This window comes from Pinus tabuliformis, chromosome 5_1, assembly GCF_031772625.1.
Source record: "Pinus tabuliformis cultivar Carrire ecotype Pingquan chromosome 5_1, CPIR1, whole genome shotgun sequence".
Classification (NCBI taxonomy): Eukaryota; Viridiplantae; Streptophyta; class Pinopsida; order Pinales; family Pinaceae; genus Pinus; species Pinus tabuliformis.
In genome coordinates, this window is record NC_142305.1 from 610,090,943 (window position 1) to 610,109,074 (window position 18,132).

The 18,132-nt window shown below is 35.8% G+C and overlaps 1 protein-coding gene across 1 annotated transcript; it reads right to left on the bottom strand.

Annotated features, from left to right (window-relative positions):
• Nucleotides 1-2,517: 2,517 nt before the first annotated feature.
• Nucleotides 2,518-12,240, bottom strand: LOC149166408 (uncharacterized). Its single transcript, XM_089431339.1, has 3 exons — nt 11,780-12,240; nt 11,608-11,688; nt 2,518-2,753 (listed from the first exon to the last, which is right to left on the bottom strand). Exons 1-3 carry the CDS (start codon nt 12,145-12,147, stop codon nt 2,750-2,752), a joined length of 453 nt encoding a protein of 150 aa, XP_089287465.1. The 5' UTR covers nt 12,148-12,240; the 3' UTR covers nt 2,518-2,749.
• Between the last annotated feature and the right edge of the window lie 5,892 nt (nt 12,241-18,132).

The window sequence follows — 18,132 nt, forward strand, 5'->3', positions numbered from 1 at the left end:
GTTGCCTTGTATTTTGTAATTAAAATTAGTATATTTAGGCGGGATGAAAGAAACAATTATTGAGACCTAGAAGATGAGTTGCCATGGGAAATTTTTTTATCCTTAAAATAATATTCCATCCCATCCAATTAATTCAGATGTGTATTTAAAATGACAAACCCTGCGATGCTACCATTAATGTTGAGCATCGTTACAACCACCAATTCGAAGGTACACATAATGTAACGAAGGAAATGTCAAAATCCAACATGAGATAATGATTTATTGAGAAAATAGAGGGAGAGTAGCAAATATTTTCCCAAATATTATGAGATAAAATCAAAGATATTCTCTGCCAAAAGAGATAGAATCAAGTAGAACAAAATTAAAATAGACAATAGTTGTTTCTAAAATTAAACTAGCATTTGCATTTGAAAATTAAATTTTGAAAACTCAATGCCTATTGGAATTTGGGAGCATGTGGAATAAATATTTCCTCAAGGATGAAGTTGTAGATTATGTACTTCCTATTACATGTATCAAGGATTTCATACTTACTTTTCCAACAATTTTTGTTTCAAAAGTATGTGGAACTATAATGTACATGAATGCAACAATGAACATAGTTCTCTTCACTTTGGAACCCTTTGGAAGAGGAGATCAATTCCACTATAACACAAAGGGATACACAAATTAGAAAAGTTGAGCATTATGAAATTACTTTTGATTATGACTTGTGTGTTGCCAGTGGGTTACCAAAATGTCTTGATGAAGGTAATGTTTGTTTACAAAATAAAAAGACATAGTTGCAAAAACACTCGACCTTCTACTTCAACTCTCAAACAAAATTTGCAGTAGCAAATATGTGAACGAAATTATGTAATTTGAAGTGGTAGCAAGGAATTTATTATTATTATTACAGAGTTGGAAAATATTTCATGGATTGGAAAAAATACTCATAGTTCAAGTTGTTTACTTGAGTTTGGCTCTCCTTCTTTAGTTCATAAGTGATGAATGAGAGCCAAGCTTCAATAAATGACTTGAGCATCCATTTTTGGTGGTTTCTTGCTTGAGGAAAAGTTGTGGACCTATGAAATTATTTATGCGTTCAACCAAGCCATGGAGAACATCAATGAGGCAATGGTGAAGATGAGCTTGAATGACAACAACCAAAAGAAAAACATGATTCAAATTTCCAATACAAAACAATGCCCAACATATTCTATGTGAATCTTGTTAAGAGATACTTGAAAATGTGATGAAGTGGAGCTTTTAGGTCTACAAGATGACATAGAGGCGATTGTGCCAGTAGCTGAAATATTGAAGAACAGTGGGTTGGCATTAGAAAAGAGAATCTTGACTTCTACTATTGACATGAAAGATGATGCAAAGAGGATGAAGTTATTTTCAACTTCTCTAGTCCTCCAAGCTTCATTTTCTAAACTTTGAAACAAGAATGGGGGCACTTAATCCACTTGTTTCCCATCCAAAATCACAACATGATAAAAATACTCAGGGATTCCTTAAATTGCAACACAGGACACCATTTCAAATTGTTTAGGCTTTTTGAGCACCCCATGAAATGTGTGTTTCTCAATTGCTTATATTGAAATGATGTGTCCTCAAAGATTGATTCTAGTTTAGTTATGAGTTCGGTGATAGAAATATTATGATATATTGCACATTCTATAATGCACTTTTACCCACTTGGAAATCTCTACTTTATCAATACTTTAGTCTCCTCATTTCTCATGCCTTCCACGTCCACCACATCCTTATTTCCAATTCTATAATGCACTTTTACCCACTTGGAAATCTCTACTTTACCAATACTTTAGCCTCTTCATTTCTCATGCCTTCCACTTCCACTTCCACCATTTCCTACCATGCTACTTCTATGTTACTCTACATTCATCTATACTTCTATCAACCTGTCTTTAAAATTTACACCTGTTAATATAAATGCTAGTTTAACTCATATATGTATATGGAACTTGTCACTATTTGTGTGGGATATACGCTTTGGTTATAAGGTGCGTTGCACGTAGAGTTGAGGCTAAGACTCTACGAGACATTGTATCAATAAAAAGTGCCAACAAAGGAAATTCGTCATCCATTGTACGTGAATGGAAAAGAATAATATCAAATTATTTCTGTCCCATCGTTCGAATGTTGTAGCCCTGGTCTTGTGCAGTCCTGCAAAAATTTCGAGTCAATGGGTCTACGATAGGTATAATGCCAAGTCGGAATCATTAAATTCGAATATGTACTGAAGGCATACGTTAAATTTATGGCCCGACTGCTCTACTCTTGACTGCTACGACGACCTTCCTCCTATTTGTCTATAATTAGCAGCAACTTTGACAGGTTTTCATTATGGGTCTTGATACGTACTATAGATATGTTTTATTACCAGGATCACGTAGGGGAGAGATTCCTAATGTTGTGCAGGGACCAGTGGTTGATATAATACTGGTCCCACCAAACCACCAGTGATTAAGACTTTTGAAACCAAAATTTAGACAGAAATAAATAACATTATGTATAAATAAGTATTAAATTATGTCCAAAAATCACCCATACATTGACTGGGCCCACAAGTGTCCATAAATAGTATTTTACTACTTAATATTGCAAAACATATTGACCCAAGTAGAAAACAGCTAGAGCCATAAAGGCTTCCAAACTGGTCTATTCCAGAAGTACAAAACAGCAGTCACTTCAACCCCCACTCATCAGAACTGCAACTTTGCATCCCAAATAAATATGCCTACCTGCACATAACAAAAGGAATGTATGTCAGCATAACTGCTGTGTTGTTCAACAGCTAAACACCCTATGTTCAATAAATGACACCCAACCCAATAACAATTAAATCCACTTTGTTCAATAAATGACACCCAACCCAATAACAATTAAATCCACTTTGTTCAATAAATGATACCCAGACCCAATAACTGCAATAAATGACACCCATCTCACTCTATTTCTCATTAAAACAGATCAAAGCACATGGATCAACAAATAAACAATTCCCAACCATTAGATCACATCAAATTAAATCCATACCACACATTCAAAATGAAGCCATTGCAATCCATGTGCATCCATGTCCACCAATTAAAATCAAGTCCCCAAAACTATAAAAGAAGTCCACCCACTGTTGAAGTTCATCTTATGCTTTCAAACTATTCAGCAAACTTGAAGACAACATCACAAAACAGTGGCCAATATATTCAAGTTAGTTATATGAATTACAACTCATTCTTCTTACAGTTCTGTTTTCATTGTTTTCATTTATCAGATTTCTTACATTACAGTTCTGTCCATAGGGTGACAGTTAACCTATACAGTTACAGTTAACCTTTTTTATACAGAGTTTATGTATGTGTTCTAGCTTATTATATCATCAGCTTCATAGTGATTACAGCTTACATATCACAGAGGTTACGTATGTCGTGTTAGTACTGTAGTCATAGCTTGTTTACTTTACAGGAATTGAACCTTAGCTTACACCTTAGCTTACAGGAATTGAGCGAGCGATTATTATGGCTTGGGTTCTGCAGGAATTGAACCTTAGCTTACACCTTAGCTTAAGGAATTGAGCGAGCGATTATTATGGCTTGGGTTCTATGCAGAATGAGTTAAAACATAGAGCAAATAAGTGAATTTCTACTACTGGTGAATGGACCATAGAACTGTAAGATTTTAGATAATGAGAAAACACAATTATAAGTAACATAGCAGATGACCATCTTATTGGCCTTCATATCTTTTCACCTCGTTGAGCTCGAGACCTTAGGGTATGGAGAGCCCGAGCCATACGAAGTTGTAAAAGTTGGACCAAAGGAATGGGGATTTACATAACTCAGCTCTGTAAATTAAGTCACAGATAATGGAGAGAAATCTTGGAGCAGAGATTGTTCTTCACAATATTCAAAATAACTAAATAAATTATATGAAAAATATAAAAAATAAATGACTGCAATGAAACTCGATTAAACTGAAGTAAAACCGATTGTCTATGACACCTAGGAGACCATAGAATCAAATGTAATAGTGATTACAGCTTACATATCACAGAGGTTAAGTATGTCGTGTTAGTACTGTAGTCATGGCCAATAGCTAATCACTGGAAGAAGAAACATGACTCGCTATCCTTCCAAGCAAGCAATCCCCACATCCCTTCCCGTTCCTTATATAGTTTCATCTCCCTAGCCATATCCAATCGGAGACCGAGTCTAACCTTGAATAGCATCAGAATCAAAGCCAGCATTCGAACCATTTCCAGCCCAAGATTGATGCAATGCAAAAAAAGGTAGGTAGTAAAAAGGCAGTTAGCACTGTAGTCATAGCTTGTTTAGCTTACAGGAATTGAAGCTTAGCTTACAGGAATTGAGCGATTATTATGGCTTGGGTTCTATGCAGAATGAGTTAAAACATAGAACAAAAACGAATTGTAACTTTAATGACTTTGATAAACTTAGTAATTTTTCACATATTTTCAGACCTTGACAATCATCATTGAAACATCACATTGAAACATAATCGAAAGACATTGAAACATAATCGAAAGACATGTATTTTCAGAAGCATGAAGCTATTGAGAAAGCAAAAATTTTGATATTGAGTCGAAAGAATGCAAATAAGTGAATTTCTACTACTGATGAATGGACCATAGAACTGAGGAATGGTTTCTTAGAATGGAAGCCCGAGCGGATTAGATGACTGTAAGATTTGAGATAATGAGAAAACACAATTAGGTAAACAAGCATGGTTAGAAAGAGTCATATGTAACTACTGTGTTCTAATTGCATAACTACTGTGTTCTAATACATAATCAATACATATGGATACACTGTAATCACTGTATATGTATATCCTAATGTAATACATATGGATAGACTGTAATCACTGTATACGCATATCCTAATGTAAGATGACTGTAAGATTTGAGATAATGAGAAAACACAATTAGGTAAACAAGCATGGTTAGAAAGAGTCATATGTAACTACTGTGTTCTAATTGCATAACTACTGTGTTCTAATACATAATCAATACATATGGATACACTGTAATCACTGTATATGTATATCCTAATGTAATACATATGGATAGACTGTAATCACTGTATACGCATATCCTAATGTAACAAGCTCTGTTTCCTCATTACTTTGATTTCCATGGTTCTACTTATGGCACTGATTCAACCATTAGTAATGATTACACTCTACTCTATAAGGTAAGTACATATTGAATAGACCTACTTATTACCTGTATTCCCTAATCTTTAACAGATATAAGGAGAATGACGTAATTCATACATGTTTACATACCTCATTGGTTTAGCTGTATAAAGCTGTTGAAAGTAAATGGAAAATGATATATGAAAACAGTGACATACATGTTGATAATTTCCTGTAATAGAGGAAAAGTATTTTTGCAGAAGTAATAAAGCATAATTTGACATATATTCTAATGTCTAAATGCAACATACATGTTGATAATTTCCTGTAATAGAGAAAAAGTAATTTTTGCAGAAGTAATAAAGCATAATTTGACATATATTCTAATGTCTAAATGCATGCAATAATTTTACAGGTTGTTGCATCTATGGCAAAAGGAAGTTACTCTGCTCGTACAAGGAGAAGTGGTAGGAGAGTGACAAGGGGTGCGCAGCTGCGATGCACATCGTCCGATGATGACAGGCCAGCTGATGTCAATGCCGGCAATGCACCAGGGAACATTGTTGAAAATGACCATGTGACAGCCGCTGATGTTAACACAGCATCAGCCACAGAACCACCATCAACAACAGTCCAAGGGGCAAGCTCAACTAAAAAGATCAGTGCTATAAGAGGATGGACAAAAGAACAAATGTTAGTTGCAATTGACGACATAGAGTTTAATGGATACTCAGTTCGGGCATCTGCAAAAAAACATGGTATTCCTCCCTCATCAATACATTATTGGATAAATGGACTGACTCATACAAAACGTAGAGGGCCTCTTACAGTTATGACTGAGGAGGAGGAGGCCGAGGTGGTTGAGTGGTGTAAAGAGATGGCCCAACTGGGACATGGGCTAGAGTTGATACAACTCAAATCAACAGTTGCTCAAATCTGTCAAGGGAGGCCAAACCCATTCAAAGATGGGTTTCCTGGTAAATCATGGTGGTTTGGGTTTAAAAAAAGGCATCCAGAACTTGTATTGCGTACTGCTGAGGGCCTTGACAGAGACAGAGCATTAAATTTGCGCCCTGCAGTTGTGCAAAAATTCTATGACACACTTTCTAGTGCTTACGATAAACATGCTTATGGAGCAGACCATATATGGAACTGTGATGAAACAGGTTTACAGGCAGGGAGGAATTGTGGCATGCGGGTAATTGCCAAGAGAGGGAGCCGAAATGTGCCAAAGATTTTGCCCAAGAGCAGGGAGTGGATAACTATTTTATGTTGTGTTAATGCAATTGGTACTTCAATCCCAGGATTTTATCTATTCAAAGGTAAAAATCAACTGAAAAACTATATACAGAACTGTGAACCAGGTGCATGCATGGCTGCACATCCCCATGCATGGATGACTAAAGAACTGTTTCTAAGTTGGCTTTTTCACTTTGCTGCATCGGTACCAGGTGGCGTCTCGCCTAATAACAGACACCTTTTGATATTAGATGGCCATGGGAGCCACATGGCTGTACAAACAATTGAGGAAGCAAACAATTTAGGCATCGACCTGTTGACATTGCCCGCTCATACCACTCATAGGCTGCAACCCCTTGATGTTAGTGTGTTTGGCCCTTTCAAGAACTATTTCAGGTCGGAGCGTGCTGCATGGATGGCAAAGAATCCAGGGGTTGAGGTGAAAAGGTTTGAGCTAGCAGAGCTTGCAAGTAAAGCTTTTAAAAGGGCTTTGACACCATCAAATATCAAGGCTGGCTTTAGGAGGACAGGAATCTGGCCACTGAACTATGATGCTCTTATGCATGATACTGGTTGTAGCCAAGCGTTTCATGTGGATGGTCAGGAAGAAGGGAATGTCCAAACAAGTGTTGAAGTGCAAGAAGTAGATGACCAAGATGATGTTGTTGCAGCTGGCAATATGATTTCCCTGTCTCAAGGACACTTATATGCTGAAGATGATGAAACTGTATGTGAAACACAATATAACAATGAACAAATTCCTAGTAACATGGAGATTGTTCCACCAACTCAAGAAAATGAAATTCCTGTTGCTGATATTGCTAATGATATTGTTGAACATGCAGTTGACAATGACCAATTGACATTGCCAAGCCAAGTAACCCCACCTTCATGGCTAGCAGAAGCAATGATCAATATGAATGCACATAGTGTCTCAGCAACCAATGAAGAAAGCATGAACATGCCCTCACAACCAGTAGAATTGAACAGTGAAATTGTTCATTTTTTTGTGGACAATAGATCAATGGAAGAAGATGAAGGACATAATGAGGCATCAAATGAAGATAATGATATGGTTCAATCAGTTCCAACAGATACTGAAAGGGAAGTACCAAGCAATGACATGCAGGTGGGAGGGGTGGAGAAGACACTTGGACGGTTCCTAAAGCTACCAGTAGAGAGAGTATCAATGAAAAAAAATCAAGGTGCACCAGGTAGTCTTCGTCTGGGCCGAAGCTCACAGTTACTCACCTCAGAGGACTATATAAACCTGTTAGTTGAGTCAGAAAAAAAGAAATTTGAAATGCAAGAATTAAAACAGAAAAAGAAGGATATAGTCAAGGAGAAGAAGGCAGCAAGGATTGTTGCAGCACAACGTCGAGCAGAAGAACGGATTGAAAGAGATAAAGCAAGGCAAGTTAAAGACCAACAAAAGCAAATGGCAAGACAGGAAAAGGAAAAACGAAAGGCACAACAAATGCTTGAAAAGGAACAAGGGATGATCAACGATACAAGAATAGCTGATGAAACCAGGATTATTTCAAACTCATTGGACTCCATTGCAGACAATACACCATTATTCCAAGATCTCATAAACATTCAAGTGCCCCACTATCAAACTGAGGGTTTACCCACTTGCCTTGTTCCTACCAGAGCTGGTGTCAATTCTCTGTATGCTCATTACACACCTCCACTTAATGCAGGGGTCAGTAGGGAAAATGTGAGGTATGGGTACTCAGTACCTCCATGGTTGGAAGCTGCAAATTGGAATCAATCATATGGCATCAATCAACCATTTCCTAATCAGCCCTTGACTGGTAGGCCAACCTACCTGGCTCAAGAAGGTAACTCGGGGAGTTTTGGCACTCAAGATTCTCAGGGCCATAAAGAATAGGGGTGCCATATGTTTTTGGTTCTAACCACATTATGATGTGGATTTTGGATAGATTGTATCTTTTTCTTGGCACAGAAACATTTTGGCTTACAACACTAGATTGTATCTTTTTCTTATCACAAAAATATTTTGGCTTAGAACACTAGATTGTATCTTTTTCTTGTCCTAAGAAACATTTTGGCTAACAACCTAGTAGTGATTTCTTGTGGCAACCTAACTGTGTGTTGATAAGAAATTTTCAATGGAATATGTCTTTCTGTAAAATATTAATTATGATAAAACTATTTCTATAAGTTATTCTGTGCACCCTCCCCGCCACGTCAGAAAACCACGCGTAAAAGCACATGGAGCCGATACAACACCTGTCCACCATGGAGCTCATGTGTTGGCCATCATATCATTGCATAAAACTTTGTGTTCGCGCCATTTCACAGGTTTGTTCGGGGTCATTGCTGCGATGTTTGGGGATTCAATAATAACATTTCAAGTTGCATATGAAAAAGGCTAAATATAGAAATCAAATGACCAGACAATCTTATTATGATTGAGAGCACTCATTATCAAGTTGAGTATGAAAAAGGCTAAATACAGAGATCAATGAGGAGGCAATCTACCTCACAATAAGTTTTATTAAATGTGAAAAAGCCACTAATAATTTTATTGATTGAGGGGACACTTGAGAAATTGAGAGCACTCATTATCAAGTTGCATATGAAAAAGGCTAAATATAGAAATCAAATGACCAGACAATCTTATTATGATTGAGAGCACTCAATATCAAGTTGAGTATGAAAAAGGCTAAATACAGAAATCAATGAGGAGGCAATGTACCTCATAATAAGTTTTATTAAATGTGAAAAAGCCACTAACAATTTTATTCATTGAGGGGACACTTGAGAAATTGAGAGCACTCATTATCAAGTTGCTCTCATTATCAAGTTGAGCATGAAAAAGGCTAAATAAGTGGACCGTTATCTAAAGGAACATCATTCAACTTGATAGCTCATGCTTCAACCATAATGCTTACAAAGCAATTTCTATCCATTGTATTCTGTAATAGCTAGTCAGTGAACCCCAAGACGGGTTGGAAACAGAGACTACTTCAGATATTCACACAATGAGTAAACTATTATATCATATACTAATTTACATTAGAACTTTGAAGTGAACATCTGAATCAGAGGGACCTAGGAATAAGTCATATTTGCTCATTTACATGATCCACATCCTTAATTAAATTAAAATGAACAGTAAGGCCACTGAATGTGCAAGCCCCATTCTTGGGAGCAATTGGAGGGATGACCTTGTTCGCTGGAAGTGAAGGAGGGAGAAGTATAGCTTTGTCCACTCAACTCCCTCACAATCAGATGGAAACCCTGAGACAGATACTCTTGATCATCCCGTATTGAACATTCTTTCGATTTCTATATGTGGTTCCATATTAATATGTCTCGGTTCTTCTACTTAGTGGACAGTTCACACCTCAATGGCTCAATGGCTAGACAGTTCGCACCTCAATGGCTCAATGGCTTTTCATGTGGTCAATAAATTTTGACATCAGATGTTAGGAGAGATGGGTTTGACACTCAACCCAATAATCTTTGGATGATCTTTTCTCTAAGAGCATTTTATACATTGTATTTTTTATGCCTTCGATCTCAACATTGAAGGCATCAAATTTGCAGCACTGTACAAAGCTCTAAACTCACTTATGGCTCCAATAAGTGGACCGTTATCAAAAGGAACATCATTCAACTTGATAGCTCATGCTTCAACCATAATGCTTACAAAGCAATTTCTACCCATTGTATTCTGTAATAGCTAGTCAGTGAACCCTAAGACGGGCTAGAAACAGAGACTACTTCAGATATTCACACAATGAGTAAACTATTATATCATATACTAATTTACATTAGAACTTTGAAGTGAACAACTGAATCAGCGGGACCTAGGAATAAGTCATATTTGTTCATTTACATGATCCACGTCCTTAATTAAATTAAAATGAAAAGTCACTGATACAGTAAGGTTTTATCGTTGGAGCCCGAGAAGGGTTAGTTATTGAAATGCATTTTATGTATGAGAACATAATTCATTACTAAAAATATTTATTCTCTTATCTCTGTAACCATCAGTAACCGGTTTTGGAATCGACTGTAAAATGTGTGAACTTTTTTTTTCAGAGAAAAAAGCATCACATATTATATTGACAATATAAAAAACATCATAAGATACAAAAGGGTGGCATATGACAGCCACTGTCCGAGACATCTCGAGGAAAGGAAAATGTCAGAGGTCCGAAAACATATACATCAGGTTCAGGAAAATAGCAAAAAGCATCAAAATTAATAACCAGGAGTAACAAATTCCAAAAACGAACAAGACTTCTCTTCCTCCATAGTTAAATAACTGCAATGGTAGACTTATACTGCCCCATACATATGGCCATTAAAGAATTTGTTATTTTCAGCGCAACCAAAAAAAACCCCAAATTTGCTTAAACTGTAAATATACTCAAATTAGTCAATTGTGAGCAGCGTCAACATGGAAACAAAAAGGACTATGTATACAGGATATCCATATTGCAAAACATATACATCAGGTTCAGGAAAATAGCAAAAACACCAAAATTAATAAGCAGGAGTAACAAATTCCAGAGACGAACAGGACTTCTCTTCCTCCATAGTTAAATAACTGCAATGGTAGCCCATACATATGGCCATTAAAGAATTTGTTATTTTCAGCGCAACAAAAAAAACCCCATATTTGCTTAAACTATAAATATACTCAAATCAGTCAATTGAGAGCAACGTCAGCATGGAAACAAAAAGGACTGTGTATACAGGATATCCATATTGCAAAACATAGCAAAAAGCACCAAAATTAATAACTAGGAGTAACAAATTCCAACAAATTCCAAAAACGAACAGGACTTCTCTTCCTCCATAGTTAAATAACTGCAATGGTAGACTTACACTGCCCCATACATATGGCCATTAAAGAATTTGTTATTTTCAGCGCAACCAAACAGCGAAAACAACGAAATTTCAGATAAACCCTAAACCTTCAACAACAAACAGCTCAAAATATCCCATAAACCCTAAACCTTCAACAACAAACATCTCAAAATATCCCATAAACCCTAAACCTTCAACAACAAACAGCTCAAAATATCCCATAAACCCTAAACCCTCGGAAAAAAATCCTCCAAAAAATGCCATAAAATGCCATAAAAGTTTACAAAATATCCAAAAATAGAGATGTTGTGTTGAAAAACACAGAGAATGCTGGTAGGATTAAAATCCTACCGGGTACATGGTCGCCGACCTCCCCCACCTTCCCTGGAGCTCGCCAGACCTTCTCCACACCTGCAACGACGTTCTGCACACCTGCAACGAGAAGAAAAATATATATTAGGGAACTGAAAACCACAAAAACACCACCACAAAACAGCAAATTGACAGCAAAACACCATTTGACCTCGAGCTCAGTAAAACAGCGACCGACTCCTCCCCAAACAACAAAATCGTCGAATAAGACCAGCAACAGAGAAATGCTAAACAACTGACATTCCAGAACGACCAAGAACTCCAGGCGGAAAAGCACAAGAAAAGGAGAAGCGCTGTGCCAACCACAAACCCTGAAACTCCAGCAAACATTCGCACCAGCACCTGCATACCAGGCGAAGCGCGCAGGTCCACAAACCCTGTCAACCGAACAAACGCCTCAAACAGCACAGCTATAAACGACGAAGTGCGCAGGTTCCGGGGCCGTCCCGTGCCATAATCGGCGGGGGGCTTCGCCCAACGACCGGCCCCGAGCAGAAACACACAGGGAAACTCATACATCGCAGCAAAAACCCCAAACGAACCTGTGAAATGGCGCGAACACAAAGATTTATGGGTTGATAAGGTAGCCAACACATGGAGCTCCACGGTGGACAGGTGTCGTACCGGCTCCATGTGCTTTTACGCGTGTTTATCTGACGTGGCGGGGAGGGCGCACATGTAATGGCGACCCTCCCCTAGTTGTGGCAAATATTGAAAAAAAAATAAAGGAGTTGCAATCCCGATACGAGTCATGATTTCCGCGTTCATATCCTTACTGGTACTGATAAGTAATGATTTCCGCGTTCATATCCTTACTGGTACTGATAAGTAATGGTATTGGGGGCATACATTTCATCTTCGAGCTCAAATTAAATTGGTACTGATTATTTTGTTGGAGAATTTAATTTTAAATGAATTGTTAAGTGGCCAAATTTTTTATTGGAGTGTTGTAGTTCAGTTTCAGTTAATTTAGTTTAGTTTAATTTTATTAGTTAATTTAGTTTAGTTTAATTTTATTGTGATCTATTGTTGATATCTCCCATATAATTTTATTTAACTCATTCGTAATATACTCCAGGTTTTTTTTCATTGTATTTTTTTTTCTAGTTTACCTAAGACGAACCAGCATAATACTCTTTCAGAGAGCATCAGAAGTTTGAAAGAGTTTAAACCTGCAACAGAGAAAAAGCCAGTTTTGAAGAAAAAGGCTGAGATTTTATTCAAAAAAAAAATTAGTGCTCAACACACCCATGCTCAGAGAGCACGTGCGTTGAACTTAGGAAACTTAGGAAATTGTAAATTTATCAATGCAGCCGCCCTCTGTCGATAAGGGCGCTGACGACATTCCCAACCACAAGCGAGAAGCCTGGAGCCGAAGTTTCGTCCCGAACTTTGAGGAGCACGAGCCCTACGGTGTTTCGAACCTCAAGTCAATTTTTTTTAAAAGGCACGAAAGAGTCCAGGTTTGAAGCATGGGTCATGGGAGCACAAAGCAGATTGGGAGCACGATTGAAAAATCAAAGGTACACGAAAAAAATCATATGGGTTATTTCTTAATAAACGAAGCTTCATAAACCTTATGCTTATATTATTTTAAAATGTTTTATTTAAAAACAAAAGTGGTTGCATTACCTACAAGAGATTTTCCAAAAAAATGTTTGAAGGCTCCAAAGAGAGGAGGTTGTTTTTATAGAAAGGGGGTTGCATTTTAGAAAAGAGAAGAAGTTTTATTCCGAGTGTTAAAAAATGCTTATACAATAATTGAATGAAAATTGTGGTGGTATTATTTATAAAAGGGTTCATAAAAAATGAAGTTGTTGTTGGTTTAAAGAAAAAGGAAGAGATTTATAAAGAGGTTTTTTTTTTCCTTATATTTGTGGTATGTATTGTTAGTTTTGAGTAATGTTTTTCTTGTTAAAGTATTTGTGGAAGCTTTTTTTTTATGGATAAAGATTGTATTAAAGGAAAATTTGTTTGGGATTCTTGAGTCACTATTGCTACATGTTTTTACCGTGAACCAAAAGCAGTGCCGTTATTGTTAGAGCTAAAAGTTGACTGTAGAGAAGCTTCTATGTCTACAAGTTTATTTATTTGTTGAGCCACAACAAATGGTAAAAGCCAAGAGGCTGAGAAAGTCAAAGCGACAATAGGAGATGTTTGAGATCTTTTTAGATTTGGAGGTGAAAAGACAAAGAATGTCACAGTTCTCCTCATTTCAGATGCCAAGACAATGGAGGCATGGGATACCCTTGAAAGGAGTTTTGGTGTAAGGGGGAGTATTGAGGTTGAAGATTTAGCATAAGAAGCTAAGAGAGAGCACACAGATGTTCCTGAATCCCACTGTGCACAACCACAAGTGGATGACAATTTGGTTAGTCTAGCAATAGAGCTTGTTGATGATAATTTGGTGAATCCAACAACATAGCTTGCTGATGACAATTTGGTGAATCCAACAACAATGCTTACTGATAACAGTGACGCTACCATTGGAGCAGCCAGTGTTATGGTTAATCCAACAATTCAATTTGTTGATGTTAAATTTGATGAAAACTTGTTACCTCATGATGTATGGTTGCAGATGATGCAACAAAAACATGATATCGACATGATTCTATTCCGTGAGAAAAACCCACTTGAATCTGAAAACCAAGTGGAAGACAACCTGTCTGCAGAAGCACAGATTAGTAAAGAAGTGGAAGAGACAAAGACAAAGATAGAGATAGAGGCAAATGAAAATAAGGAAGCCCACAAAGAGAACAAGCAGACAAAGGTAGAGGCAGAGAAGAAAGCGTAACAAGAGAAAGATCTCATTTCAGAACGGAAGGAACATAACCAATGTGGTTCTGAAAATATTTTTAATTCTAACATTGATTTCCAGTGTGCAGGTACACAAAACGATTATGAAGAAGAGTTAAATTTCCTTCAAGCATGGCTTGCAACACCATGCCTTGATAAAGTCTGCATAGAAGTTGCAAAAATGCATGTTGAAGACATCTTGGATGATGAGAACATCAATGAAATTTTCAGGTATTAGAGTTCTGAAGAAATTTTTTTATTATAAACTTATGTTGCAACAAATTGATGATAATGATCACACAACAAAAGTTGTCCACATACAAGTCGATTTTTGAAGAGGTCCAGGACATGCTTAGACAACCTGGAAAAATGGAAGACCTGCACCAACAAATGAAGAAACTGAAATTTGAAGCCTACAACAAGAAGAAAAAGTTGAAACAATTTAGAGGCTACAAGATCTGGAAGAAGAGGAGAAGAAAAGTAAATATAGTTGAAGTCAATTTTTTAAATTGTAAGCCTAGCTGAGACATAGACAAGCAGACATCTTAATAAATTTTTATGTGGTCGTAATTAAGAGGGAGTGTTGGACAATCTAATTCCAACCACCTGTTAGGTGTCAAAACTGTCCATCCAAGTGTCTTAATTCAGTTTCAGTTAATCCAATTTAGTTCAGTCTTACTGTAATAATTTATTGTTGATGTTTTCATTGTAATCTTATTTAATTGATTCATAAGATTGAAAAAAACAATCCTCTACTCCATCTTTATTTTCATTCTTTGTCACATTTTTCTTTTCTCGCATTTTCCACTAATTTGCAACACTTTGGGTCAATTTCTTTTTGACAGCAATGAAATTCCTTTTGCTGGCTTCACCCCTTTCTAAGTTGTTACAACATTTTGGTTTGAGCATTATCCTCAATTCTAATCCTTTTTTGTGAATAAACTGTCACATTGGTTAGCTTTTTCTCTGTACAGCTTTTAACGTTGCTTGAATGTGAATTGCGCAGGTGTGAAATTGCTCGCAAGTTTATGTATATATATGCTTGCGCAATTCCTTATTTCGATGCCTTGTATGCACCTGTGGTTTAATGTATATAAAGTCGTTTAGTTCCTATTTTTTAACAGGTTGACATTTCTAGTTTTAAATTTAATCTTCCATTAATCGTTTAGGCTTTGTTCTTTTTATTTCGATTTTAATTTGAATTAGTACTTAACTATTGTTTGGATTTTGTTATTAAAATTTAAACAAATAAAAATTATATAACGTAAAAAAAACTAACTTCATTTTAGGTCGTTTCTTATTTCAATTTTGTGTATATAATTTGTTGCTTTAGATATCATTGGTTTGTTAAATCTAACTTCTTTTTTACCTTTGTCATTTTTTACCTTTGCCTTCATCTTATATTTTATAGTTTGAATTACAATGTTTTTCATATTTAATTGTTACTTATTAATATGCAATTTTACTCTGTACTTTAATTTAACTAATACTCAACTTGATTTTTATAAATACTATTATTTAATTGTTTTTTATTAATATGCAATTTCACTTTGTACTTTAATTTAATAAATACTCAACTTGATTTTTATAAATACTAAGTTACAAAGGAATTATTAATATTGAGTAACAATTAAAGTAATGAAAAAAAACAATCAATATTTGTAAGGGCACTTATTTGTATTTATCTAAATATTTACATTTTACTTTAAACAAGGAGTTCCTTTGATTTTCATTCTTGCACTTAAGTAATAATATAATCTAATAGGTAGTCTTTTTTATTTTTCTTTTTTCTCTTTGACATCAAGTTGTTAGCTTTAGGATTGTTCCTTGATGGCTACAACTTCGATAAAGACGAGATCATCCACTCTTGAACCCTTCCTTGTAGGCCACAATCCTTGCTACAATAGGGTAGAGTTGCATCAATCTTAGCGTGGACTATGTCCTATTGATTCGACTATAAATTGGGTTACGTTCCCATATCCTTAGCCCAACTAGCTTAATGATTCAAGGTGTTGATGTGGTGCTAGAGCGACACCTAATCGTGAAAAAACATCAACACATCTAATGTACAAGTAGGTGGACCCAACCAATTTTACAAGTAATCCCCATAAGTGAACATACAAACACTATAAATAAAGGGCATATGATTTCATTTGTACACAATCTAAAAAAGAAGAAATATGAGGTCACAAGCGGAGCTAAGGAATACTTTTTGAGGTGATTCTTAGAGTCTAAAGGTGGAAGCAAAAATGTGATTTATGGAGCAAATGAGCAATCTTGGAATTTTTGCTACTTTTCTTCTAGATTATTTTAGATTATCAAACGTGGAGGAACTATCAAGAATAACTTTGTGAACTTGTGGTTAAATTTCAACCTTGGTTTTCTAAAATTTTGGAGATATGCTCTAAGAAAGTTAGGCCTCTTAATTGCTCTTGAAATCTTCTTTAAACATGCTACATTGTTGTTTTCGCTATAAATTTTATTTTGGGATGTTTCAAAATGTGAAACTTGGAGGATACAAACAAAATATCTTGATGTACATGTGATTAAAATTTATTACCTTGGTTTGCTATAATTTAAGAGATATGGTTTAAGGAAATTAGGTTTCCTTAATGCTCATAAAACCTACTTCAGACAATTCAACTTGATATTTTCACTGTAGCTTTATTTCTATGATGTTCAATATTTGAAATCTAGAGGAGAAAGAAAAGATATCTCATTGTACATATAGTATAATTTTAAAACCATGCTTCACTATAATTTCATATATATGATCTAAGGAAGTTAGGCTTCCTAAATGCTCATAAAACCTACTTCAAACTAGCTAGCTTGGTATTTTTGCCATAAAATTATTTCTGTGATGTTTTAGATTCTTAAATATGGAGGAGATAGGAAAGAGATCTTGAAGTACCTTTAGTAGAAATTTCAAACCTTATTTCTCTATAATTTTGGAGATATCATTAGAGGAAGTTATTGTTAATGCTCCAAAAACATGATTCAAATAGATCAACTTGAAATTTTTGTTATAAGTTTCTTTTTGATAGGTTTCATATTGTGAAATATTAAAGGTACAAAGAAGAGATTTTGATCTATCTGTGATAGATATTTAAGAACCATATTTGAAAAATGGTATACATGGCATGTTGTGTAAGTTTGTTCTTGGGAAGAAGACAAAAGCAACAATTTTTGGGAGAAGTAGACTTGAAGAAGAACTAAGAAATATGTAGGCCCAGTGAAGATAGAAGTAACTAACAAACTTGGTGAAGGAAGAAGAAAAAAATAGACTTGGTGAAAGCAAAAGCAACTCACATAAATTGTGAAGAGGCAAGCAAAATTAATGAAGTAGGTTGGTTCTACAAATATTTGCAATAGTGAGGATTGGTGTCTCTTGTAGGTTGGTGCCTACAAATATTGTAGTAGTGGGGATTGATGTCTCTTGTAGGTTGGTTCTTACAAAGTAGTAATGTGGATTAGTGTCTCCTGTAGTGTTGTAGATCTACCCCAGGAATATTATAGATCTGATATGAAATAGCTCTGATACCAATTGTTGTAGATCTAACCCAGAAATACTATAGATCAGATACGAAAATATAAGATAATGCAAAGAAACCCAGAAATAACAAGATCTGAATATAGATAGAAATGATTCACTTTATTGATCAAACCCTTAAGGTAGGGCAACACCATACATTCACTCCTTAAGGAAGG